This window comes from Panthera uncia, chromosome D1, assembly GCF_023721935.1.
Source record: "Panthera uncia isolate 11264 chromosome D1, Puncia_PCG_1.0, whole genome shotgun sequence".
Taxonomy (NCBI): Eukaryota; Metazoa; Chordata; class Mammalia; order Carnivora; family Felidae; genus Panthera; species Panthera uncia.
In genome coordinates, this window is record NC_064808.1 from 53,754,275 (window position 1) to 53,781,929 (window position 27,655).

Here is a 27,655-nt window from a genome sequence, read left to right on the forward strand (position 1 = left end):
GGGGGGGGGGTGCAGGGGGCAGGGGGCAGGCTGAGGGACCAGGGTGGACAGGGGGCAGGGGGCAGGCTGAGGAACCAGGGTGGGCAGGGGGCAGGTGGAGGGACCAGGATGGGCAGGGGGCAGGGGCAAGGCTGAGGGACTGGGGTGGGCAGGGGGTAGGCTGAGGGACCAGGGTGGGCAGGGGGCATGGGGCAGGCTGAGGGACCGGGGGGGGGGGGGCCCGGGGGGCAGGGGGCAGGCTGAGGGGCCACGGTGGGTGCTGGGCAGGCTGAGGGACCAAGTAGGCAGGGAGAAGGGGAGGGGTTTAGCAATCTGGCTGACTCCTTCGCACCTCCAGATTCTTGTACAGCTGCACTTTGTCCCCAACCACGGCCACATACAGTTTATTCTTGAAACCACGTAGTTCCAGGCTGCCAGCACGGTCAGGTGGCTCTGAGCCTCGAATACCCAACGGATAAGCGCTAGACAGCTGGGCCCGGGCATACTGAGCAGCCACCGCCTGCTGAAGGGCCTGCATCCACTCCTTCCGCTCCACTGCAGGCCAAGGGGAAAGAGTAGGCCTGAGCTCAGCCTGGCAGGGAGTCCCCTAAGGTTCTCTATTCCAGGCTCCTCAGGCAGCACCTCCGCCAGCAAGCCCACCCAGACCACCCCACCCATTTCTGACTATCTGTGAGTTCTTGGACTTGGACAAGCTCAGGCTCCAATCCCAGCTGTGCCACCTACGCTGGACAAGCCACTTCGCCTATCTGAGCCTATTTCCCCTGCAAATGGAAATAAATGGTTCTCAGTGGGTGTCTCAAACACAGAGCCAGAGAGTGTCCCCTTCTCTCTCCCACCTCATAGAAGATGGACTCTTCTCTGGGTTTGATGCAGGGGAACAGATGTGCCCTGGTTCTCCTCCCCCCACTTACCAGGCCAGGCTGCCAATCTTCTCCCAGCCCTACCCCTCACCATCACTCTCTGCCCGGAAGGCAAAGGTCCGGTTGTTCGTGATCACTTCAAACTTCTGGTCCCCGATGGCAGCCACGCGGGAGATGCAGGCCACAGAGATAAAGCGCTTAGAGTAGGCGTCCTGGGGAAGAGAGGGAAGCTGTACTGTGGTTCAGAACTCCTTGGTTCCCTTGACTTTAGATGACACAAAAGTTAGCTACAGCCCCGTGCCCCACAGGTGATGAGGGATAGCCCTGACACTGACCCTGACCACGGCCCACAGCAGGCCAATGGGCGAGGAAGACACGGTTCAAGGAGTCAGACCGGAGCTCTAGTGAGGTCTGGTCTGGGGAAGGACTCCACCCAAGCCTAGTGTCAAGGGTCAGCCTAGGGCCAGGCTGGAGCAGGGGTCCTGTCAGGGACCAACATGGGCCTCACCTTGTTACTGTCAAAGTATCTCAGATGATCGGCATCCAGTCTCACCCATCGCTTCTGATAGATATAAGATCTGGAGAAGCAGAGGCAGAGGGAAAACAGAGCAAAGGACTGGGGATTAGAGGAGAGGCTCCAAGATTACCCCCGCCCCCTCTCGCGGCCACATACAAAATTAGAAATAGCCAGGTTCAAGGGAGGAAGGAACCCAAATGGCCACTGAGAAAAGGGACTTTACCTATAGCAAGAATGATAGAAGTCAGACTCAAAGTAAGACTTCCCAACTTAAAAACAATTTTTTTTAATGTTTATTTATTCTTGAGAGAGAGAGACAGAGCACAAGCAGGAGAGGGGCAGAGAGACACAGAGACACAGAATCCGAAGCAGGCTCCAGGCTGTGAGCTGTCAGCACAGAGTCCAACGTGGGGCTCAAACTCATGAACTGTGAGATCATGACCTGAGCCAAAGTCGGATGCTTAACCGACTGAGCCACCCAGGCGCCCCAGGACTTCCCGATTTTAACGGTAATAAAACACAGGTCTGGTGGGCATGACTGACTGTTACATTCAGCTTGGAGAGAGCTGCTCAAATAACCTTGGCCTGTTTTTTGGATCCAATATAGAATACTCCCCATCCTCATGCAGAGAACCAGCAAGACCTAACAGGCATCACTCACCCCTGCGGTGGGTTCTTGTCCAGCCAGCCAGCCTTGATGACCTGTGTGATGGGGGTGGAGCCCCCGGGGAGCCCGTCCATGGGGTGTGGTGGGAGCTCGGGGATCAGGAGGCTGCTGGGCAGGGATGAGTTCAGGCTGCTCTTGTGCCATCCACCACTTGGGAAAGAAGAGAAGGAATGAGGGAACCCAGGATGGGGGCTTCTATGGGGCAGGGGCTGAGGAGATGGAGTGGCTGGTAACACTTGGGAAAGGAGGGTGGCCAGGTGGGACAGCCACTGGAAAAGAGTGGACACTCACTTGGGGACGCCCTCATAGGCGTGGTCATCCTCATCTTCATCTGCTTGGTCGTCGTCCCCAGACAGTTCTTCCCCCTCGCTCAGCAGACTGGCCACACGCACGGCACGTGGGACTTGGCTCACTGGGAGCTCCTCCTGGCCGCCCCGCCACAAACCCACTCAGCATCAGGCTTCCCTTCAAGCCCCAGATCACACCCCCCCGGGGGCTGCCGCGCTCCCTCAGTCCCGTCCACCTAACCCACACGACTCAGCACTTTCATTGCTGTTTCCACATACTCCCTCCCCTGCCAGCAGGCGGCACAGGGACCCAGAGGGACAGCATCACTCAGAGACAAAGACAGAAAGATGAAGGGATAGTGAATAACACTCAGAGATGGAGAGTTAAGACACCAGGGGGACACAGGAAAAGAGAAAGTGAAAGAGACGGAGGAAGATGCTCTCAGGGAGATGTGCTCAAACACTGAGGGAGAGAAGAGGCCACACATAGCCATCCAGATGTAGCTGAAGACTGGAGCTGGGGCTCAAACAAGAGCCCCCAGATCCCTGGCAGGGAGCTCAGGTGCTATGCTCTACCCTCAAGCCCTGCGTGGCAAGACAACGAAGGGGGAAGGAAACATCCTGGGAACTGGCTCCCCTTTCTCTATCAGGTGGTCCCCAGGGTCCGAGAGGCAGCTGGGCAGCCCACCCTCCACTCTGACAGGCAGCCCAAACCCTAACCACCACCTGCCCCACCTTCTTGGTCATCACGCCAGCTGGGGCCGCTGGCCCCTCCTCTGGAGGCTCATCATAGTCAGAGTCATCTGAGGAGAGAGAGGGGTGGGGGTGGGAAGAGACTCAGACTAGCCTCCCCTCCTGGGTACCCCAGCCTGGCTTCACAAAGGCCACCCTTAGCCTAAAAAGACCCCTACCCCTCACCCCAGCCCAGCTTTCAAAAATAGGCACAGGGGACAGGAAATGCTATTTATACACTCACGGCATCATAGGACAGCCTCAAAGGAGAGGCCAGGCCACCACAAGGAGGTCTGAATAGGGGTAAGTTTAGGGGTCAGAGGCAAGGACTGTTTAAAAAGGCTAAAAAAATAACAAGAATCAAGAATCGAGAAAAATGGACACTCCAAGTTGAAAAGCAAACCATCAACAACCATGGAAAGTAGCCCTAGACTTTAAACCAAGGGCAATTCAAAAAGTTTGCCATGTGCACTTAACAGTCAGTAGGTCAGATAGGTGGGTGCCGTCTCCATTTTGAGGATGAAGAGAATGGTGCTCACCTGTCCAGGGCCACACTGTGTTGGTGGCAGAGCCCAGCAGAAAGTTTGATCCTTGCATCCTTGCAGACTCCCAAGGGGCCCTGATCCCAGGCTACCCACCAGGAACCTCATGCCTGGCTATTGCACTCACCGAACTCTGGGGGCAGGCGAAGAGGCTTCGGGGGGATCTCCGGGGGGCTGGGAGGTGGAGACGGGGGCTGTGGAGGCACTCGGGGGAAGGTGGCCGGGGGCTCCTCAGGCGCTGGCTGGGGAGGGGATGATGGTGGTGATGACAGTAACTCCTCCTCCCTGGAGGGAAGGCTGGGAACAGACCAAAAGTTGGGCACCCAGGGTTAGCTCCAGGTAGGGGAGTCACTGGGCTGGCATCACTATGTGACAGAGCCAGGCCTCAAACCCACTGAACTCCCAGCTCACCTGGGCTGTAGCAAAGCTCATTCATTCCACAGACTCAGACGGGAGCCCTCCTCACCTCACTCCCCTGCCCCCAAACCTCCAAGCTCCCCAAGCCTAAAGGAGGCAGGCACCTTCTTTGGCATGTATAAGTTGCCCCTGCATTGCTGTGATCGGGTCACCTATCCCCAAAGCTCTAGCTTTTAGCCACATGTACCCACAGCGTCTCCAATCTAGCAGTCCAGAGTGGGCTGCATCCTAGCCTGTGGAGTCAGGGAAGACTGGAGGCAGTGATGCTTGACTTGAGCTTTTTTTATTTTATTTTTTTATTAATTTTTTTTAATGTTTATTTATTTTTGAGATAGAGAGAGACAGAGCATGAACGGGGGAGGGTCACAGAGAGAGGGAGACATAGAATCCGAAACAGGCTCCAGGCTCCAAGCTGTCAGCACAAAGCCCGGCGTGGGGCTCGAACCCACGGACTGTGAGATCATGACCTGAGCCGAAGTCGGACGCTTAACCGACCAAGCCACCCAGGCGCCCATTAACTTGAGCTTTTAAGGATAAGAAGGCATGTGTTGGTGAGTGGATGGGTTCAGGATCAAAATGGACATCTAAGCCAAGGGCAGAGACCAGAGCCTCAGAAACCAAGTCGTAAGGCCCTGAGTCTTAGGGGTCTCTGGCTCAAGACTACCTTCTCCCTTGCCCCAGACATGGATGCAAACGTGTCCACCTCCTGGGTGCCTCAGACCCCTCAAATTCACCTGATCCCACCAGACTTAATCCCAATATAGTTAACACAAAGTGTCATATTAGTTTCAGGTGTACGATACAGTGACTCAACAATCCTATACAGTACTCAGTGCTCATCACAGGCGTACTCCTGATCCCCTTCACCCATTTCACCCCCCACCCCCACCCACCTCCCCTCTGGTAACCATCAGTTTGTTCTCCGTATTTAAGCATCTGGTTTTTTGTCTCCTTTTTTTGTTATTTGTTTCTGAAATTCGGTATGAGTGAAATCATACGGTATTTGTCTTTCTCTGACTGACTTGTCTCACTTAGCAGTGTAGCCTCTAGGTCCATCCATGTTGCTGCACGTGGCGCACAATCTCATTCTCTTTATGGCAGAGTAATGTTCCATTGTATATATAGACCACCTCTTCTTTACCCATTCACCTATCAATGGACACTGAGGTTGCTTCTGTATCTTGGCTATTGTAAATAATGCTACAATAAACATCGGGCTGCATACACGTTTTGAATTAGTCTTTTCATTTCCTGTGGGTAAACACCCAATAGTGGAATTACTAGATTATATAGTTCTATTTTTCATTTTTTGAGGAACCTCTTTACTGTTTCCCACAGTGGCTCCACCAATTTGCCTTTCCACCAACAGTGCACGAGGGTTCCTTCTTCTACACATCCCTGCCATCTCTTGTTATGTCCTCATCGCACTCCTCTTGCACACCAGCTCCTCATCTCTGTTATCACTCCCCCAGAAACCCTTCCCCAACTCCAAGGCCGGGTTCAGGGCCCCCTGAGCTCCCACAGCCTCAGTGCTCTGTGTATCAGTCTCAGCACAGATCACACTGTTCCCTACAGGCTAAGTGTCTCCCGAGTGTCTCCTGGCTTTGGCATCAGATGTGAGTTTGAACCTTGACTCAGTCTTAGTTCCCGTGTGTCCAAGGGCAAGCACCTAGCCCCTCTGAGACTCAGTTTCTTCTTCCGTAGAGGGGGGACTATATCACCGACCTGGCAGGGCGTTTGGAGAATTAACCAAGACAAGGCGTGTTTTGTGCCCCCACAGCTGGAACAAGGGACCTAGCCCTAGAGGCCTGGCCCCACCCACTCTCTCTGCCAGTGTCTGGCAGGGGCCAAGGAGGAACATCAGAGTGGGTGGGCAATTGTCTCACTGGTTATTTTCAGCCTGGTTATTGCCCCAACATTCCTGGCAGTGATTGGCAGTGTGCGTTTATCGCAAAAGCAAGCAAGAGCTGGGGCATGACCATGATGCCAGGCCTTTGTTCCTGCTGTTGCCTCCTCCAGGAATCCCTTCCCCCTGGTCTCTGACCAGAGAACATCCATTCATCCTTTATCTCCAAACTCAAGTTCTGCTTCTCTGAATGCCTTTCCTGACCCCTCTTCCACACTCCCCCAGACCCTGCCCATCTCCCCCTCTGTGACAAGCTTCAGACAAATGATTCCAAATAACATTTTTTAAAGTATCTTCCTCCTTTGTGCCAGGCATTTATACTATGCCAGGACCCGAACCCTGACTCCGCAGTCTATGGGCCTCCTAAGATACATGGCTGTTTCCATATTACCCTGTAGTCTAATGGTCTCCTCCCCACGTGTAGGTCAAGAAGGAGTGAACTCCTTCCCTTTCTTTGAGAGAATCTGACCTTCGGCTCGCTTTCTCACACTGCTCCCCTAGAAACCTGCCGAAGGTGCTATGTCAGCCACGTTCCTTGGCAACGTTGCCTTGGACAAAAGTGGCCTGAGGGAGGCACTGCACCTAGACGGGGAGAAATTGTAAGTGGCTCTCAACCCGGTGGAGGAGCTGGAGCTTTGGGCTTCCCTGAACGTGGTGGCTTGTCACTGGCACAACCCATGTAGGAACCCGAAACCACACCTGTGGGGTCGTTAGATGGAATACTGGACTCTTGAATCAAGAGGTTTCTAAGCCAGGGTGGCTCTCACACCTACCTGTCGTCTCAGTCCCCCACCTCTCCTGGGGGGCCACGGAGAATGGCTCCTGGACAGCTGTGTGAACTGACTGCCACAAGGGCCCCACAGCAGAGGAAGGCCCACCACTACCCTGGTGGCCAGCTGTTTCGTCTTAAATGCTTCTCAGGGAATCTGATGCCAAGTGGTGCTCATGAGAGCCTGAATGTTTAGCTGGGCCGAAGAAGACCCCCTGGTGAACACTGCACTAGACTGTCTCCCCTACTTGACCCTGAGTGTCTTTAGGCCAGGGGCAGCATCAGACTTGATTTTTTATCTCCACAGCCCAGTGCAGGAACTGGCTGAGTCAACAACAAGAGCATGTTGGGTGGGTAGGTGGGTGAGTGGACACATGAGCAGGTGGATGGATGACAAGACAAGTAAATGGCCGAATGGACAGGTGGGTGGTGACAGATAGGTAAGTGGATAGGTTGCCATTACAGTTGAGAGAAAAGCAAATGAAAGGGTGAATGAAGACCTAGAGACTGAGTAAGTACCCACAGGTCCAAGGGCATGACCCCCAGCTGGTCAGGTGCAATGTCCTCGGAGGCTTCCTGACAGGCAAAGCAATCTATCGCACCCAGCCTGCCAGACTCCAGGAAGAAGGGGCCCTTGGGGGCCTGGCCTGTGATGAGCCAAGAGTAAAACTCCAAGCTGTCAGGTCAGTGCCAGTCAGGCTGGCCCCGGGGAAGTGGGGTCAGGCTCTGCCCCTCCAATGCCAAGAAGGGCTGAGTGGTTCCCTGGACTGACCCCCTCCCCAGGACTGAGAGCCAGCACTGAGGGGAAGGTGGCAACAGAGCATCCTCAGAGCTGAAGAAGCAATGGCCCGCCCGTCCCTGGACCCCAGGTGCCCCCTATCACCGTCCTGATCCGCTGCGAGGGACCCGCCCATCTGAAGCATGCGAGTTCCCTGAGGCAGGTGCCACACCTACCTTCTTCACTATGGCGTGCCCAGCACTCAGCAGGGATTAATAAATAAATGAAGACCTGGGTTCATTAATTCTTATTATTTTTCTGTGCGTGCATTATTCCCAGTTGTCTTCATTTACTCATTACAAGGTCTCTATAAAGTATGGCCTACTGTTATCCCAAATTTACAGATGAGGAAACAGGCACAGAGACACAAAGTTAATTTGTCCCGGATCCCACAGCTGGGATTTGCACCCAGGCAGTCTGGCACCACAGCCTGCAAACTCAACCACAGTGTCAAATGAGGCCACAGCCAGGATCTGAGAGCTTCTCTGAGGCTCGCCTCCTTACACTGGCCACCCCAACTCAGCATCTAGGCAGCTCTGGAGCTGCCATCCAAGAGGAAATGTGATCACAACTCTGACGGTCATTGTGACCATGGCAAGAAGGGAGAGGGGAACAGTGCAAAGGGCTCCTCTCCTAGCACAGTCTTTGTAGGAAAATGGCTATGTGCCAAGCAAGTGGGAGCAAGGGGAAACCCACCCCCCCCTTCCATGGACCTCCAGGCCTCATTCTATCATCCTCTTCCAGGAACCTTCCTGGCTGACCTCTGCCTGCCTACCACAGGGGACGGGGCCATGCTGAGTCAGGGCCAGGCCAGGAAAGGAGAAGTGGTATCCGGAAGGCACAGCATGTGGGAAAACCCCAGAGGAAAGGATAGTGCCCACAAAGTGCCCCCACCCCAGTTGGAGTCCTGGACGTCAGTGCCTATAACCCTAAGAGCGGCCTCAGCTCCAATCTACAGCTGAGGTCCAGCTGGGATGTTTCCTATTGACCTCTGATCCAACAGATCAGAAGACTGGCCCCAACCCTGAGCCCCAAACATGAGCACATGCTCAGTGGCCCCTCCCTCCAAACCTTTGCTTACACTGCTTGCTTTCTCCACACTACCCTCTATCATCTCAGCCCATGGAAAGCCTGTGTGTACCTAAGAGTACAGCTCAATGGGCCTGTCCTCTAGGGGGCCTCCACCTGCCCCCCAGCCCTGGCTCCCCTGCTCCTTCAGTCCCTTTTTCCTCTATCCAAGTGACATATGGACACATCTGCTCTACTCACTATGCCCATAGCAAGACCAGGCGACTCCTGGACGGGGCAGAGGCTGATCCACCCCAGGATGGGATCACAGCCTGAGGTTTGTTTTATTGGATTGGGGCAAATACACACAGCTGACCTTAAACCTGGGGGTTAGGGGACATGTGAGGGTCCCATGTCAGAATGGGTAAGAGTAGGGTAACCACATAATTAATCGTATAAACCAGAACACTTCTGACAGTTAAAAGAGGCACTGTTAGTAACTATGTCAGAACAACAGGTATAAACAGGGCCTGTCCCAGGCAAAATGAGATGTGTGGTCTGTCTAGCTAAGAGGCAGAGCTTTGGAGGGCGCCTGGGTGGCTCAGTCGGTTGAGTATCTGACTTCAGCTCGGGTCATGATCTCATGGTCCGTGAGTTCGAGCCCCACGTCGGGCTCTGTGCTGTCAGTTCAGAGCCTAGAGCCTCCTTCAGATTCTGTCTCCCTCTCTCTCTGCCCCTCCCCCTCTCAAAAACGAAAACATTAAAAAAAAAAAAAAAAAAAAAAAAGGAGGCAGAGCTTTGGAGCCAGGCTGAACACACTCAAATCCCAGCTTGACTACGCATCAGTTTCTGACTTCACAAAGCAGCTGACTATAGCTCTGATCCTCAGTTTCCTCTCTGATCTGCTTCCAGGCTTACTGACAATTCAGTAAGAAGAGTCATGACCACGGGTCATCAGCACAACTTTTTCACCCTGGCTGTGATGAAAGAGGCTCAGACAGCACAGGATGGGCCAGGAACCTGCTTCATGGCCTCCTCCCCTAGGGTGGCCCCTGGCTCTCCCTTCATATCTTTCTGTCTCCATCAATCTCTGGCCAAAGGAACCAGGCTTCACCATAAGGGCAGATGGACCAACAGAGTGAGGCACCCTACATATCTCAGGCTGGCCTTGAACTCATCCCTTGCTCACATTTCAGCCATGCTTACCTGAGCTGCATTCCATAAATGCATACTTCCAGGCTTTGGCATATGTTGTTCCTTCCACCTGGAACACCCTTCCCTGTCCAAATTGTACATCCTCCTCCTCCACTTTGTGCCTCCTCTCATGCTCCAGGCTGGGCTGGGGCCTCTTTGGGGCTCCTCCACCCTCCATACTTCCACTCAGTATAGCTGTGTCTATCAATATTCATTTCACTGAACTGACCTCAGAGGACCAAGGACCCAGGCCTACACCCTGTCTTGGATTCAAGACCTTCCCCCTAAAGTGTCGCACAGGCCTTGGAGGGACCTAGCCCAATCTCAATCCCTGGACTCTCGCCAGCAGGACTGAGACGTGGGATGAGGCCCAATTACCTGAACACATCCATGTCTTACCCTGACTCCCCTCCCCATGGGGGCAAAACTTCCCAGCTGCCCACTTCCTCATTTGTGCCCTGGCTATGAGGGCTCAGGCCTCAGTCCTGTGCTTCTTGCTTCCTTGGTGGCTGCCCCTGTCCTTCCTTCTCCATTATGAGACCCAAAGGTCAACCCCTCCAGCATTCCCCTGCCTCTGTTCTCTTACTTCTGCCCAGATCACAGCATGGAGAGCCCTTGCTGGGCTTTCACTTGGTTAGTGTCTGCCCAATGCCTCTCAGCCTCTGCACATGCTGTGAGCCCTCTCAGGCAGGCCAATCTCCCTCCACATCATGACACCACTCAACACAGGGGGTTTTCAGAGGGTATGTATTGATGACTGAATGACCACCACCCCACTCACTTCCTGATCACTAGAGAAGGTCAGAAGCTCCCCTACCCCTCCATAGAGCAGCACCCAATTAACCTGGCACCCACCCTCGCAACCAAGGCTTCATTCAGCTCTTAGCACTTTTTCCTGGAACAACAGCTACCACTTACTAAGTACCCAGTGTGTACTAAGCACTCTTCTGGGAGGCTTTTTCATTTAATCCCCACAATGATCCAGATCATCAGCTCCACTGTACCCAGGACATGCCTCCAGGAGGTCTACTCAACTGCTCCCTCCTCTAAGCTCACACAGCCTGTTGGGTCCTTCATGGAATGCCTACCACCAGGCCTACACTGAGCTTTCCCACAGGCAAGCCGTGCTGTAGTGGGCAGGAGGAGACAGAGGCCCAGCCCTCCTGTGGCAGCTAATCATGCTTCCCAGGTCTGGCCCTGTGCTGTTTACTAAGGGCAGCAGGGTGAGGTTTATCCCTGAGGGAGCTCATGACTGTGTTGAGCTCATCCCCCCATCCTGAGTGTCCCGCCCAGGGCTGTCTTAGCAGGAGGAGAAGGTGTAGGTAGGGGTCTGCTGAACACTGTGGAAAGATGAGCCAAGGGCATAGGGTAGGCTGGGTGCACAGACAGGACCTGGTTAGAGGCATCTCTATGTCCCCACTGATCTAAGCACAGGGTTGTTGAGTTCATTAGGGGTCCACAGCAACTGGGGGGAGAGGTCAGCCCAGCCCCCAACAACATAGGCACCCACCACACTGCTTGCCCTGGGGAAGAGGGGTAGGAACCACACCAACTAAGTGCTAGCCTTCAGTTGGTCTCCCTATTATCCTGAACTCAGTGGGAGGGCAAAGGGGTTCAGGCAGGAGGTTCCCAGAGCCACAATACCCTTGAACTTGACACTGAAAGAAGCCAGAACTGAGGAGACCAGCACCAGGTCCCTGAAGGGTAGACACCCACAGATGGACAATCTCTCAGGTACCATGGGCTCCCAGTGGGCCCAGGAGACAGGCTTATGGGAAGACGAGAGGCCTGAAAAGCCCAGGGCAGAGAGAAGGAAAAGAGAAGGGGAAAAAAAGAGAGGGCAAGAGAAAAACAAAAGATGTGGAGAAAGTGAAAGAAGAGAGAAAATTCTGACAGCAAAAAAGGGAGGGGGGCAGGAGTACCACAGAAAACTCTGTCCAGAGGTGACAGACAGACAGACAGGGATTCCTGCCTTCCCAGACCCTCTGAAGGAGCCTCTCCCCACCACCCCCGCCAACAGCCCAGCCCAAAGCTTCCCCTTTCTCACCCTCAGATGTCCACTGGGTCCTGGGCCAGAGGACTCCCACAGCTCCGGCTCGAGAGAGTGCTGTGTGCCTGACCAGGCAGCTCGTCTGACCAGGGCTGGTCTAGCAGACAGCCAGGCCCCTGTTCCCTGGGTGTGTCTGAGGCCGTGTCTGGGTCCAGGTAAGGCTCTGAGTGGCTGTGATCACTTATCTGAGAGTGTTTCTGAGTAAAACTGGATCTGTCTGGGAGTGAGTGAGTGTGTGTGTGTGTGTGTGTGTGTGTGTGTACATCTAGCTCTAGTCTCCCGTGGCTTCCTGCTCTCCTCCTCCCCCACCCCCTGCAGCCCTGGCCAATACACACTTCCTGAAAACACTGAGAAAGAGAAAAGTCACCCAGAATCCCCTGGGGCAGACACTTCCTCCCCGCCTCCAGCCTGCCCCCCCATCCCAAGTTGGAATGGGACAAACCACCCCGGTGCTGGCAAGCAGGGCCTTACAGAGTAGACACTCAGGAAGCTCTGGACTTGGCTGCTCCTTCCCCACCCCCACAAGGAGGCCCAGAGAGGCTGGGAAAGAGGCTCTTTGAAGGGAGCAAGTTCTGCCCCAGCAACAAGTGATCAGCCTTCAGGAAGACCAGGGATTGGCTGGGCTGCAGGGCAGTTAAGGGTACAGGTGGGAGGCCTTGCAGTGTGATTCCAGCTGGCAGCTGCCCCCTCTGGGCAAATACTTCCTCTTTGAAGGTATCTCCAGACATCTAGGTATTAGAGGAGGAAACTGAGGCCCAGAGCAATCTGAGAGGGGCTCTGTGGAGTGACCCTGGAACACCTGGCCCAGAAATGACCCCTCTGCCACTCGGAAGCAGGCTCAGAGGGTCCACATCTATGATACTTGAAGCTGAGTAGACTGGGCCCCGGCCCAGGAGGCAGGGTCTGACCATTGGCTTCCACTCTGCTGGGCCATGTGACTCTGGGCGTTTCTCATCATCTCCGGACTCATCGGCAAGTTCCCTATTACAAGCTTAAACAATGGTGGGGGTGCGGACCCTGTGAGAGGTGAAGTGGGGTCCTCCCAGGCCAGGCAGAACGGTGAGCCTGGTTCTGAGAATCCTGACCCAGTTGGGTCGGCTCATTTTCTGCCTGCCTCCTCGAAGGCCTCTGCCTTTCTAAGATGTCCGGGCGTGACACAGGTTGCATAGTAGGAAGGGATTTGGGGTGTGAGCGCGGGGCCCTTTAACCCTATGGTCTACTGTCCGGTGTGTGCTGAGGGCACTCTTTGGGTGCTGGGTCAGCATGGGTAGCACACGTGCTCAGCACTGGGCAGTGCAGAAACTCATACAGTTGTCATCGATTCACACACACAACAAGGCACCTGGCACTGTCCCAGGTGTTAGGGATTCAGCACTAAACAAAATCAACAAGAATCTTGGCCCTAACAGAGCTGACCCTAGTGGGCTTTGCAGCATGTGTACACACATTGGCTCACCCCTGGGGCTACGCAAAGAACACACAGCACGTGCACTCACAAATGGACTCATGCTGTTGGCGTCCCCACTGTGCCAGCACACACGGGCACAGGTACGTGTGCACACGGGCCCGGATGAACTCATACACACACCACCGCAAGTAACCACGGAAATCATATAAATGCCCACTCGCATGTACATCTTAGGATCACAAATGGCCTCCCTTAAAACGTGTGCAGACACATAAATACACAGACACGTGACTACCTTGACAGCTTGCACAAACATGCACACCTATCGGTGCACGCATACCAACCGGCTAGGCATGCCCTCACGTGGAGTCACTATCTCAAGAGGACACACATGCACACACAGCAGATAGTTCCCAAATTCCACCGGGGAGGCTGGTGATGGCCTGGAGCCAGGCAGAAATGCTCGCTCAGTCACCATGTGAATCGGTGTAAAAGGTCTTAAGATTCAGAGAGTGAGAACCCCGTTACTAAAGGGTGTAAGCAAGGACCCAAAGGCCATATCAGGAAGAAGGGACTCCTGCAAAGGGGGCAGGAGGAGGCCAGGTTGAGGAGCCTTCCAATGTGCACCATGGAGCCCAGGTTCCATAGGGAGGGGCTGTGAGGGATAGCCAATCAGGCTACATCCTGGTCTCCTCCCTGCCCAGCCTTCACCTGTTACACATACATGAAGTTCCATCTGCAGTGAGTTTTTCTACCACTTGGCTTTAAAGATTTTGTACACCCTGGAAGTCAGAGTGCTAGGACCTGCAGATGTTGACTGACTGTTCCAAATGTCAAAGACCCCAGGACAAGGAAGCCAGGGTTGGCAGCTCACCTCCCATCACACTCTACTTTAAGAAAGAGCCCCCTGTACTGATGGCTCAGAGCCTGGAGCCTGCTTCAGATTCTGTGTCTCCCTCTCTCTCTGCCCCTCCCCTGCTCACACTCTGTCTCTCTCTAAAAAAAAAAAAAACAAATAAACATTAAAAGAAAAAAACAAAACAAAAACAAGGGGCCAGATTACTGAGCATGGCAGCCTGGCCTCCCCCGTAGGTTGGCTAAGTGACTAAGTTCAGACTAAGGCTCTGAGGGTGGAGGCTGGTACCCTGGAGCATAGACAGGACGCTTGCTCTATCCTGCCAAGTCTCCTGAATGCAGATGTCAGTACCAGGAGGGCTATGGAGGCCAAGGAGGGCACCTGATGGAGAAACAGGCCCAGAGGGGCAGCTGCTAATCAGTCACACAGCTAGCTAGGCCTGCCCCTAGGTATTCTGACTCTGAAACAGGAATCCAGGCCTCCACTCCCTCAATGAGGGGTTTGCCTCCTCAGACCTTGAGAATTCCCAATGGACAGGGCTCTGTCTTCTGTCTTTGTTCACCTTCTCCCACCCCCAGAGACAGATGGGCAAACAGAAATAGACAGACACACACACATATTCTCTCTCCCCCCCCACCACTCCCCATCCTGTTGATGGAATTAAAAGAAATAAAAACGGCTCATGCATGCATCAGAATGGCCACCAGAGGGCACAATAGTGCCAGGAAACCCCAATCTAAACAGTGAGCCAGGCTCCTAGGGGACCCGAGTATGGTCCCCAGTTGTGTGAATTCAGGAAAGGCACAAACCCTTTTTGTGCTTCCACCAATCAAACCTCAAAACACGACAGCCATGGCTGGGCCTTCAAGGCCCCCTTACTTAATTCTCCTCTCTGTGGTGAAAACTTTCCAGACTCTCCCCACAGGGGCTCCCTGAGCATGCACTTGGCATGGATCCAGCTAGTGCTCCTCTCCCTTCTCTGAGCCTCAGTTTCTCTGCTTGAAAACAAGACAAAAATCCCCCAGAAGGTTTGAGCAACAAGATCATGGAAATGAGGCAGCTAGCACAGTGCCCAACATAGGGACCAAGAGACCTCTCTCTGTACATCCCTTTCTCCTCCAAGAAGTTTTCCCAGATTAGGCTGACTTGGTCCAAGTACTGCAGTAATCTCCATTACACCCGCCAAAGATATATCCAGCACTAGCTGGGGATGCTCCCTCCCAGCTGGGCACCCCAGCAAATGGCAGAGAGGGCATCTGTGAAGGAGGTTAAAATGGAACATCCATAGAAGCGGGAGGAAACTCAAGGAAACGAGAAGTACCAGGAGCCAGGAGACGGGGAAAAATTCTGAGGAGGGAGGGCCAATAGGTTGTGGCCTGAGAAGTATCCTCAGGATGTGGGGGCATGTGGCAGGAGCAGTGTGGAGCGGGAGACAGGAGCACAGCACCAGGCCCTGGCCAGTTCTGCTCCCCCAACAGCAGCTCATCATCCTAGACTGTGTCCTCCACATGCTACCTCCTGACTCAGAAGGTACTCCCACCTCCCAGGGCCTCATACTCCCCAAGCCCCAAACTGAACCCAAGACTTCTTCCCTGGGTACACTTCTGTCCCTGGATCCCCAGATCAGGGATGGCACCACTATCCACCCAAGATGGAAACCTGGATGCCATGTGGCTCCCCATGCCCTCTCTGCTAATGTCTAGGCCGTTCCCAAGCCCCGTCCATTCCAGGGCCAATTTCTCATTCCATCTGCCTACTTCTCTCTCCACCCTGTTAGCACAGCCCAAGTGGGGGCCTCTCCTGGGGGCCTGAGCCCTCTCAATGGTCACCCAGCCTCCTCCTCCACCAGTCATCCATCCGATCCAGCTTTCATCCGATCATTCCGCTTGAAACCTTTCTGGCTTCCCACCGGCCTTCACAGAATCTCCCACCAATGCCATCCACAGCCTCACCCACACTCACCCAACAGTTTAGTCCCAGTCTGCTCAGAGTGCCCCAGGATAGTGCTTCCCCCCTCTGGGCTTTATACATGCTGTTCCCTCCACCGAGGTGCCTTTCTTACCCTACTGCCAAAGGCCACAAACTCCCTCTCCACTTTCCGGGATCCTCCACCCATGTTCCTCCCACCAGGGATGGCATCTACTCACCTCACCAGCTGGCGGGGGGTCCCAGTGCGGGGGGGCACAGGCGGAACGTTGAACTCTGCCAGATGCCGCTTGGCAGGCAGCGGGGGCAGCACAGGGTCTGGGGCTGCTGCGGATGGGGCGGAGAAGCAGGCAGGTGGAAGGCAACTCCTCCGGGGTGGGATGGGTGGGGCGGTGGGTAGCCCCTCGTCCTCTCTGGCCGTGGGCAGTGGCTCCGGTGGAGCGGCAGGCACAGGCGGTGAGCGGAAGACATGACGCTTCATGGGCACGGGCCGGGGGGTAGGGCGGGGTGCAGGGCTTGGGGGCGTGTGGGCACGGAGCAGGCCAGCCAGGATGCGGCGGCGGTGACCAGGGAGTAGCATGCCCATGTCCACCAGGCGGGCGTCACTGAGGCCTTGGCACTCGGTGGCCCACACCAGTCCATGCTGCTCAAAGAGCCCAGTGTACTGCTCCAGGTGGAGTGCCCGCAACCACTCAGCCACGGACAGTGCTGCATCCCCGGCCTCTGCCATGGTTCCTGCCAGCAGAGGCCAGCCAGCAGGGCCCTGTCCGGACCTGGAAGAGACAGATGGGCACAAGTAAGAGGTAAGGCTGCCCAGCCACAGCTCCCCGATTAGCAACCCTCTGTGGGTCTCCCATGCCATGGGGTCGAGCACTGTCCTTGAGCTGTCTCCCTTGTGCCCCATGTGCCAGGCAAGGCCAGATACTGCCTGGTCCCTGAACACATAGGCTTTTCTCTCTGTCTGAAACCTGCCACCTGCACCCCCGTGGCCTCCTAGCGGCCAGCTCACATCTCTTCCAGGAAGCCCTCCAGGAACCAGAGTTGGTAGCACCCCTGAGCCCCACCCACAGCCTGGGCCACTGCCACAAGGCTAGCCAATGGCTGCGTCTAGCACACACACCTGCCACTGCCCTCAGCAGGACCCAGGCAAGGGCCCAGTTCCTTCTGAGGTACCAGTCCCCAGCTGAAGGCCAGGCCCAGGGGCTTAGCAAGTATGAGTGGGATTGAGTGATACCACCGCTGGTCCCCCTGCAGGCCCAGTCTAGGGACTGAACTTCACCCCACCTACATGTCCCTGGAAGAAGCAGAACGCTCCAGGGGGTAAGTCACACCAGCACCACATAGCTGGGGTCCTGGCCCTGTGAATGTGTCACCCTTCCCACTACCAAGGGGGTTAATGTATAGGAAAGAACCATCCATTCATTTGTTCATTTGAGATAGCCTCACACAAGGCAATAGGGACTCGGGTCCCATCCCTGCACTCAAGAGCTCCTGGCCTGGCAAGAGTCAAGAGATAGATGATACAGAGAGAAGACTGACAAATCAAAAGAGAAAAGTCATCAGATCATCTCCAACAGATACTAAAGAAGCATATGATAAAAGCCAACATCCAGTGTACTTACAAAAACAGAAACAGACTGATACTCCCTTAAACTAAAAAATCAGCCCCTTGCTTAATGGGAAAACAATGGCAAAATTTCCATTAAAGTCAGGAATGAAACAAGGATATCCATTTCATGATGATGAGGAGGAGGAGAAGGAGGAGAAGGATTTATTTTTTTATTTAAAAATTTTTTTTTAATGTTTATTTACTTTTGAGTGGGGGGAGGGACAGAGAGAGAGAGGGAGACACAGAATCCAAAGCAGGCTCCAGGCTCTGAGCTGTCAGCACAGAGCCCGATGAGGGGCTTGAACTCACAAACTGTGAGATCATGACCTAAGCTGAAGTCAGACGCTTAACCACTAAGCCACCCAGGCACCCCTATTTTTTACTTTTTTTTTTTTTTTATTTTAGAGAAAGACAGCACATGAGCCAGGGAGAGGGGTAGAGGGAGAAAGAGAATCTCAGGCAGGGTCCACGCTCAATGTGGAGCCCGATGTGGGGCTCCCTGACCCATGAGATCATGACCCTGGGATCATGACCTGAGCCAAAATTAAGAGTCAGATGCTCAACTGACTGAGCCACCCAGGTGCTCAATGATTATTCATCATCATCATCATCATTGTTAATATTCACATTGTTTTGAAAGTTCTAGGCAACAAAAATAAACAAGTATAAAAATTGGGCAGGAAGAGACTATCTATTTATTACCAATTATATAAATTTTTAGTTGGAAAACCCATGAAGGTTAACTAAGAAACTATTACAAGCAATAAAAGAATTAGTAAGTGAGCTGGATTCAAAACTAATATAACAGAATTAATATTTATAGGCCATAACCAGCTAGAAACCAGGATGAAAAGCCTCACTTACGATAGCATCACAGAACTTAAGTCACCAGGAAGAAACGTAATAAGAAATGTGTGGGATCTGTAGAAAGAGTCAAAAAGAAGAGACCTGGACAAATGGAAAGACACAGTATGCTGCCAAGCAGAAGGCATCATAAAGATATTAATTCTCTCTCAGTTAATTTATAAATATGCACAATCCTATTAAATATACACACAACCTATGTAGTGGGGTGGGGGGGCAGGGGAAGGGGAGCCAGACAAGTGGATTTGAAAACTCATGTGGAAAAGCAAACAAGCAGGAAGAGCCAGGAAATTTCCGGAGGCAGGGGGTGGAGGGTAAAAAAGGGTAGAGAGTGAGAACCAGCTTCACCACATATTAAAACATATAAAGACATAGTAATTAAAACAGTACATGTTACCAGCATGTGAACATACAGATGAATTAAACAGAACAAAAAGTTCTGAGGTGCCTGGGTGGCTCAGTTGGTTAAGTGTCTGACTCTTGATTTTGGCTCAGGTCATGATCTCATGGTTCATGGGATTGAGCCCCATGTCTGGCTCTGTGCTGACAGTGCAGAGCCTGCTTGGGATTCTCTCTCTCCCTCTCTCTCTCTGCCCTTCTCCTGCACAAGCTCTTTCTCTAAATAAATAAATAAAGAGAGAGAGAGAGAGAGAGAGAAGAGAAAGTTTAAAAATAGACCCAAATGCATATAATAACTTAGTGTACAATAAAAGTAATATCTCAAATTAGTACTGAAAAGATGGATTATTAAGTTGTTGGGACAGTTGTGGAACAACCTAGAAACAAAGACCCCTATCTCACACCTTACAACAGGATAAATTTAGATCAAATATTTCGTTATAAAAAATAAAACTATGAAAGGATTTAAAATATCATCTCAGAGACGCAAAAGCCTTTTAGAAATGATACAAACCCGGAAAGATAAAAGAGTAAAATACTGAAGTATATAAAAATCAAACATTCCCACAAATTAAAACGCACCAGAAACAGGGGCACTGGGGTGGCTCTATCAGTTAAGTGTCTGACTTCAGCTCAGATCATGATCTTGGGGTTCAGAAGTTCAAGCTCTGCATTGGGCTCTGTGCTGACAGCTCAGAGTATGGAGCCCACTTCGATTCTCTGTCTCCCTCTCTCTCTGCCTCTCTGCTGCTCGTGCTTGATCTCTCTCTCTCTTGCTCACTCTCTTTCTCTCTCAAAACTAAATAAACATTAAAAAAAGTTTTTTTTAATGCACTAGAAACAAAGCCAAAAGATAAATGACAACTCAGGGTACATCTGCCTCTCATATCCCAAACACAGGACTAATTTTCCTAAAAACTGAAAAGTACCTAGAAATAAGAAACAGGTCCAACTTGATTTTCAGCTTAGGTCATGGTCTCATGGTTCATGAGTTCGAGCCTCAAGTCGGGCTCTGTGCTGACAGTATGGAGCCTGACTGGGATTCTCTCTCTCTCTGCCTCTCCTCTCTCTCAAAAATAAGTAGATAAACATTTTTTAAAAGCTGGCCAATGACCTAACAGAAAAAAGGGCAAAAAATATGAAGAGAGAAATTCACAGAAAGGAAAATATAAGTGGTTCCTAAATATATGAAAAGGAACTTAACCTCCCCACACGACGTGGTGACAGGGTGAGGCATTCTCCTGCCTGGCTGGTGGGAGTGCCTCTGAGAAGGGCAATTAATGCCACAATAGCTATGAAAACCCCAAGTCCTTCTCTTCCTTGTTCCAGCCACCCCTAGACACTTATTCTGTAGTCTTCCTAGGTGACTGGCAACAGTGACGTGTATAATAACAAAAGGTTGGAAATAACCAAAATACCCATTAATCAGGGAATGGTTAACTAAATTATAGGATGGTCATATAGTAGAACACTGAGCAACCTTAATTAACAAAATGAGGAAACTCAGTACATACATGTTGATATGGGATGACCTCCCAGGTATGTTGTTAAGTGACTAAAGAAAGGTGCAGAACCCTCTCAAAAATAAATAAACATTAAAAAAAAAATTTTTTTTTTAAAGGAGGGGGCATCTGGGTGGCTCAGTCGGTAAGTGTCCGACTTCAGTTCAGGTCATGATCTTGCGGTTCATGAGTTTGAGCCCTGCATCGGGCTCTCTGCTGACAGCTCAGAGCCTGGAGCCTGCTTCAGATTCTGTGTCTCCCTCTCTCTCTGCTCCTCCCCCACTCACACTCTGGTCTCTCTCTCAAAAATAAACATTAAAAAAAAAAAAGGTGCAGAACAGTATATAGAACATTCTGCCTTTATGTAGAAAAAAACAAACCAGAGAGGATAGATTAATACATGGTGTTGGTAAATGCATAAACTATTTCTGAAAAGATACATCAGAGGCAAGGTGACATTGCCTCTAAGGAGGAAAACTGAGGGCTGAGGGGATGGAAGGGAGCAGACACAGAGCCAGACTTCAAGGGGTCGGATGCTGTCACATGTTCAATTCCATCTTTTTTTTTTTTTAATTTTTTTTTTTTTAACATTTATTTATTTTTGAGACGGAGAGAGAGCATGAACGGGGGAGGGTCAGAGAGAGAGGGAGACACAGATCCGAAACAGGCTCCAGGCTCTGAACTGTGAGCACCGAGCCCGATGCGGGGCTTGAACTCACGGACCGCGAGATCATGACCTGAGCTGAAGTCGGACGCTTAACCGACTGAGCCACCCAGGCGCCCCTCAATTCCATCTTTAAGAAAATATCTGAGGGGCACCTGGGTGGCTCAGTCGGTTAAGCGGCCAACTTCGGCTCAGGTCATGATCTTACGGTCCGTGAATTCGAGCCCCGCGTCGGGCTCTGTGCTGACAGCTCAGAGCCTGAAGCCTGTTTCAGATTCTGTGTCTCCCTCTCTCTGACCCTCCCCGTTCATGCTCTGTCTCTCTCTGTCTCAAAAACAATAAACGTTAAAAAAAAAAAATTAAAAAAAAAAAAAGAAATGTTTAAAAAAAAAAAGAAAATATCTGAGGGAAACAATCAGCAAAACTAAAAGGCAACCAACGGAATGGGAGAAGATATTTGCAAGTAACATCAGATAAAGGGTTAGTATCCAAAATCTATAAAGAACTTATCAAACTCAACACCCAAAAAACAATCCAGTGAAGAAAATAGGCAAAAGACATGAATAGACATTTCTCCAAAGAAGACATCCAGATGGCCTACTGACACATGAAAAAATGCTCAACATCACTCATCATCAGGGAAATACAAATCAAAACCACAATGAGATACCACCTCACACCTGTCAGAATGGCTAACATTAACAACGCAGGCAGCAACAGATGGCGAGGATGCAGAGACAAAGGATCTCTTTTGCACTGCTGGTGGGAATGCAAACTGGTGCAGCCACTCTGGAAAACAGGATGGAGATTCCTCAAAAAATTGAAAATAGAACTACCTTATGGCCCAGCAATTGCACTAGTAGGTATTTATCCAAGGGATACAGGTGTGCTGTTTCGAAGGGGCACATGCACCCCAATGTTTATAGCAGCACTATCAACAATAGCCAAAGTATGGAAAGAGCCCAAATGTCCATCGATGGATGAACATCGATGTTATCGATATCCATCGATGGATAAAGATGTGGTATATATATATATAATGGAATATTACTTGGCTATCAAACGTATGAAATCTTGCCATTTGCAACTACGTGGATGGAACTAGAGGGTATTATGCTAAGCGAAATTAGTCAGAGAAAGACAAATATCATCTGACTTCACTCATATGAGGAATTTAAGATACAAAACAGATGAACATAAGAGAAGGGAAGCAAAACTAATAAAAAACAGGGAGGGGGACAAAACATAAGAGACTCTTAAATATGGAGAACAAACAGAGGGTTGCTGGAGGTGTTGTGGGTGGGGGGATGGGCTAAATGGGTAGGCGGCATTAAGGAATCTACTCCTGAAATCATTGTTGGCAATATATGCAACTAACCTGGATGTAAATTTAAAAATTAACTAATTAATTAATTTAAAAAATAAGAAAGAGTATCAGGTGGGAGCCTGGGTGGCTTAGTCAGTTAAGTCTTCGACTTCAGCTCAGGTCATAATCTCACAGTTCATGAGTTCGAGCCTCACATCGGGCTCTGTGCTGACAGCTCGGAGCCTGGAGCCTGGAGCCTGCTTCAGATTCTGTGTCTCCCTCTCTCTGCCCCGCCCCCACCTCGGAAAAATAAATAAACATTAAAAAAATTTTATTTTTAAAAGAAAAAGAATATCAGGGGCACCCAGGTGGCTCAGTCAGTTAAGGCTCCGACTCTTGGTTTAGGCTCGGGTCACGATCTCACAATTTGTAAGATCAAGCCCTGCGTTGTCAGGCTCTATGCTGATAGCAAAGAAGCTGCTTGGGATTCTCTCACTCCTTTTCCCTCTGCTGCTCCCCTGATCGTGTGTGCGCTCTCTCTCTCTCTCAAAATAAATAAACTTAAAAAAAAGAGTATCAATATCTTACTTATCATTTCACAATATACACAAATATCAAATCATTATGTTGTACATCTAAAAACTAATACAATGTTGTACGTAAATCATCTCTCAGTTTTTTAAAAAATTTAATTGGAATATCTTACTTTTGTAAAAATTTCCCAAACCACATGATCACATGCACACACTGCCTGGGCCCCTCCTGGGCCTCAGAAGGAGCCTGAAGCTCAGTCTCCATCAGTTTCCCTGGGAACCCACCCCTGGTGGGAGGAAGTATTTTCATTCTACATCTTTATCTATTACCTATGTTTTGAACTATGTGAGTTCTTTTTTTTTTTAAGTTTATTTATTTTGAGAGAGAGAGAGAGAGAGAGAGAGAGCAGGGAGGGGCAGAGAGAAAGAGGCAGAGAATCCCACACTGTTAGCACAGAGCCCAATGTGGGGCTTGAACTCACAAACTGTGAGATCACGACCTGAGCCGAAACCGAGAGTCGGACGCTTAACTAACTGACTGAGTCACCCAGGTGCCCTTGAACTATGTGAGTTCTTTAAAAAGGCTGCTGAGGGACCCAAAGGAAGACACAAACAAACAAATACATTTGATGTTCTTGGATAAACCAGCTCTCAACATTATGAAGACATTATGAAGACATTGGTTCTTCCTGGGTTAAGGTATAACCAGTACAGAACACAATCCCTACCCGCCCCCCCCCACCAAATTACCAATAGGCAAATTCTAAAGTTCATATAAAATGATATTAAGGATTTGTTGTCAGGTGGAAAAATTAGATGCAGAACAGTGTTTTATTATGTAAACATCTGGGTTAAATAAAAAAATGTACAAATATGTACGTATGTGTATATATATATATATATATATATATATATATGCGCACACACACACACACACACACAGAATACCTCTGGATGGGTATACAAGAAACAACCTGCCTTTGGGGAGGAGAACTGGCAGCTGGGAGGATAAGAGAGGGAAGGTTACCTTTCACTATATTGTTCTGTATCTTAAACTTTTGTACTGCTTTCTAAAAACTAAATACAATTTAAAAGATAATGTGATACACATCCCCCACCCAACCCACTGGTCCCTGTCTTACCCCACCCCTTCAAAGCCCTCCTGGGAAGCTCTTTAGCCTCACCATCTTTCTGCCCCTCCACCTACTCGCAAAATGAAAACTGGGACCTCAGGTCTGGCCTCCATGAAGCCTCCCCCACCTCAAAGTTGGGGCTTAGCTGGCCACACCCAGCCCAGCTCCCCACTTCCCGCCTCCAGACTCACCCACTGGGCTGCCCAGGACACCAGGGATCCTCCCAGAGGCAGCAGCTACTCTGAATGGCTCCTCATCTTGATCAAAGGGGAACCTGCAAGGACAGGGGTGGAGTCACTTTGAGCAGTGGGATGCCAGGAGGAGGAGGAGGAAGGAAAGGAGGAGGAAAGAAGGAAGAAGGAGAAAGGGGAAGGGGAAAGAGAGAGAAGGAAACACAAGATGGAGAAGAGGATAGAGGAAGACGGAAGAGTTCAGGAAGCCTAATGGAAGCCGGGTGGGGCAGTAGAGGTTAGACCAGAGAAAGGCCTTCCTGTAGGAGTGAGAGGCAGACAGGATCGCCCAGAGGTAACAGCCACACAGGTGGCTAAGAGGAGTGAGGACTTCCCATTGTCCAGGCCTCCCCAGAACCAGTGGCAGGGATGTGTCGAGGCTGGCTGTGGTGGGAATTGTTGGGCCAGGATTGCCCCCAGGGAGGACTGGAAGGGGGGTAGATGCAGTTCCCACCAGAAGGCAGAGCCTGTCAGTTGAGAGGTGGGGGACACTGAGAAGACCTGGGAAACAGGACCCTTTCCACTAAGTCTGATAGCCATGGGGTGGGGTACGGGTAGAGGGGGCCAACTGAGGCATGAGACCTCAGAGGCCCTGCTCTTAAACACGTGTGTGGGCCATGGGGCGCCTGGGTGGCTCAGTCGGTTAAGCGGCCGACTTCGGCTCAGGTCATGATCTCGCGGTCCGTGAGTTCGAGCCCCACGTCGGGCTCTGGGATGAAAGCTCAGAGCCTGGAGCCTGCTTCAGATTCTGTGTCTCTCTCTCTCTGACCCTCCCCTGTTCATGCTCTGTCTCTCCCTGTCTCAAAAATAAATAAAACGTTAAAAAAAAATAAAAATAAAAAAAATAAACACATGTGTGGGCCAAATGAGGGTGTTTCCAGGTGGGAGGGGAAAGAACTGGCCATCCCTGAGGGCAGGCTGCCAGCAAGCTCAGACGATTTGGGCTCTGTTGGGGGTTGGGAGAGGGCAGATGGGCTCTTCTGGGGCACAGCTTGTTTCCTGCCACTAGGGCAGGGTCAACCGAAAACTGCTGGGCTCTGCATGATGGCTTTAGGGGGTACTTGTGAACATTTAACTTACTGGTTAGGTATTCTCTACAACAACTTCTTAGGATAGGGCTAAAATAGGTATAGGTTTTAAAAATATTTCATTTTATTTTTTAAATTTATTTCTTTTGAGAGGGAGAGAAAAGCACGAGCAGGGGAGGGGCAGAGACAGGGGGAGAGGGAGAGAGAATATCCCCAGCAGGCTCCTTGCTGTCAGCGCAGGGCCACCCAGCTCGGGGATTAGGGGATTGAGTATCAGTCCCAAGAACAATGAGATCATGACTTGAGCCAAAATCAAGAGCCAGATGCTTAACTGACAGAGCCACACTGGTGCCCCTAAAAGTATTTTAAAAATAAATCTTAGGCAATTAGTACTTCAAAGGAAGTGGCAAAGAAAGGCAGTGCTACTCAAGTGACAATTTTTTTAAAAACAATAGGAGCGCCTGGGTGGCTCAGTTGGTCAAGCGGGCAGACTTCTACTTCGGCTCAGGTCATGATCTCAGGGTTTGTGAGTTAGAGCCCCATATCAGGCTCTGTGCTGACAGCTCGGAGCCTGGAGCCTGCTTCAGATTCTGTATCTCCCTCCCTCTCTGCCCCTCCCCTGCTTGTGCTCTCTCTTACTCTCAAAAATAAATAAATAAATAAACATTTTAAAACATACTTAAAAAAAACACAAATAAAATAAAAAATAACAGACAATATGAAAATTTTAAACTGCACTTGTGACTTCCATTTCACTTCTCCTGGATACTCTAGACTCTTAACCACTCTGCTCACTGCCTCTCAAAAGTGATCATGAATACTAACTGAGCACCTGCTACGGCTTGGGCCCTGTTCTAACGGTTCAACATTGGATTGATGATGGCCCCAACCACCCTACTGAAATGACCAGGGCTGGGAAACAGGAAACCAGTTCCATCCCTGAGAAACGGTCAACCTCCTCCTGGGTCTCCCTCAAGTTCCCATTCTTGCAAGAAAGACTTCAGGCCAAGGTCAGACGCAGGGACCCACATTGATTCCCTTCTAGGATGGCCTCGTTCAAGGCTCTAGAAGCATGAACCTCAGACTTGGACTGGCTCTCCAGGAAGCTCAGGCCAGAGGGGGTCTGACACCAGCCAGCCAGGGAAAACAGCCCACAGGGCCCTCGGCAGGCTAAGGATCAGGGAAGGCTTCCTGAAGGAGACAGCTCTTGAAAAAGAAGTTTGGAGCAGTGCCCTTCTGAGCCATGTTGGAGCCCAAGGCAAAGAAGGAAACAGCAATACTGAACGTCTTTATTTAAAATTTTGGTATTTTGAGCCTGGGTGGCTCAGGCCATTAAGCGTCCAACTTCAGCTCAGGTCATGATCTCACAGCTCATGGGTTCCAACCCCATGTTGAGCTCTGTGCTGACAGCTCAGAACCTAGAGCCTGCTTCAAATCCTGTGTCTCCCTCTCTCTCTGCCTCTCCCCCACTCACTCTCTCTCTCAAAAATAAACATAATTTTTTTTTATTTTGGTTTTTTTTTTTATTTTTTCATTAGTTTTGATTTTTTTAAAAATATGGCTTAAAAATATTACCTTGATTACTGAACTTTTTCCCACCCCGGCCCCTTATGTTTTGTGCCCAAGACAAGTGCTGCATTCACTGCACCCTGATCCTGGCCCTGGTTTGGGGGTTTAAGCCCTGCAGCTGCTAGGACACCTCACTGAATCTCCACCCCCAGGAAAGCAGGGACCCGGCAGAAGGGAGTGTCATCCTGTTGTGACAGCATGGCCACAAGCTGGGGGATTCCCCTCCTCCCCCACCCCAAGGGCCCAGCTCAAGCTTCAACACCCCACCCTGCCCCTGCTTCTCCTGTCTCCCTCCAGCTCCCCTCTGCTATGCCAACCTCGGCCTGCTCAGATCTCACCCCTGCTCAAAGCCCCTTGTCATTCGACCTGCTCCGGCCCTGCCTGACATTTACAAATGAAGAAACCAACACCCACAGAGAGGAAGTGACTTGACATACCTCAAGCCCCAGCCAGGCTGGGCTGGCTCAGGATTCCCTCCATGTCACTTTTTGCACCAGGCACCCGCTTAGCATATGGGATCCCCGAAAATGTCTGACAATGATGAGCAAATGACCCACATCCTCCCACCTTCAGGTACTGATTCCAGGTTGCCCTCTCCAGCAAGTCGTCCCTAACCACCCCCCTTGGGCTCCTAAACCTCTGAAGCTGAGCCATGCGGTAGAGCGCTCTCCTGATCTGTCTCTAGTTGCTCCATTCGTGGGGATCCATCTCCACCCAACCCCCACTTGGCCTGGGGTATCCTGAGAGTCTGCACCGCTTCTTATCCTCCCTGCCCTCCACAGTAGCGCCCAGGGCCTGGCTGGCCCAGGGGCACTCAGTGTAGAGGTAAGAGTCATCTGGACTCTAATCCTTCCTAGCCAGTCCTTCAGGTCTGACCTGAGACCCTCTTTGCTGGAGGCAA

The 27,655-nt window shown here is 51.1% G+C and overlaps 1 protein-coding gene across 5 annotated transcripts in view; it reads right to left on the minus strand.

The window, feature by feature from the left end:
• ARAP1 (ArfGAP with RhoGAP domain, ankyrin repeat and PH domain 1) overlaps positions 1 to 27,655 on the minus strand; it is a 78,267-nt gene that overhangs the window by 36,384 nt on the left and 14,228 nt on the right. For all 5 annotated transcript variants that reach the window (XR_007455229.1, XM_049619314.1, XM_049619294.1 and 2 more), the window contains exons 2-10: positions 24,119 to 24,201; positions 16,139 to 16,690; positions 3,733 to 3,902; positions 3,067 to 3,134; positions 2,336 to 2,469; positions 2,039 to 2,194; positions 1,369 to 1,438; positions 952 to 1,072; positions 332 to 534 (exon numbers count right to left, since the gene is read on the minus strand). Coding sequence is in view for 4 of the 5 variants with exons in the window: in XM_049619314.1 (XP_049475271.1) it covers positions 332 to 534; positions 952 to 1,072; positions 1,369 to 1,438; positions 2,039 to 2,194; positions 2,336 to 2,469; positions 3,067 to 3,134; positions 3,733 to 3,902; positions 16,139 to 16,647 (1,431 nt within the window). In the remaining variant the exon portion in view is untranslated. The remainder of the gene's footprint in view (positions 1 to 331; positions 535 to 951; positions 1,073 to 1,368; positions 1,439 to 2,038; positions 2,195 to 2,335; positions 2,470 to 3,066; positions 3,135 to 3,732; positions 3,903 to 16,138; positions 16,691 to 24,118; positions 24,202 to 27,655) is intronic.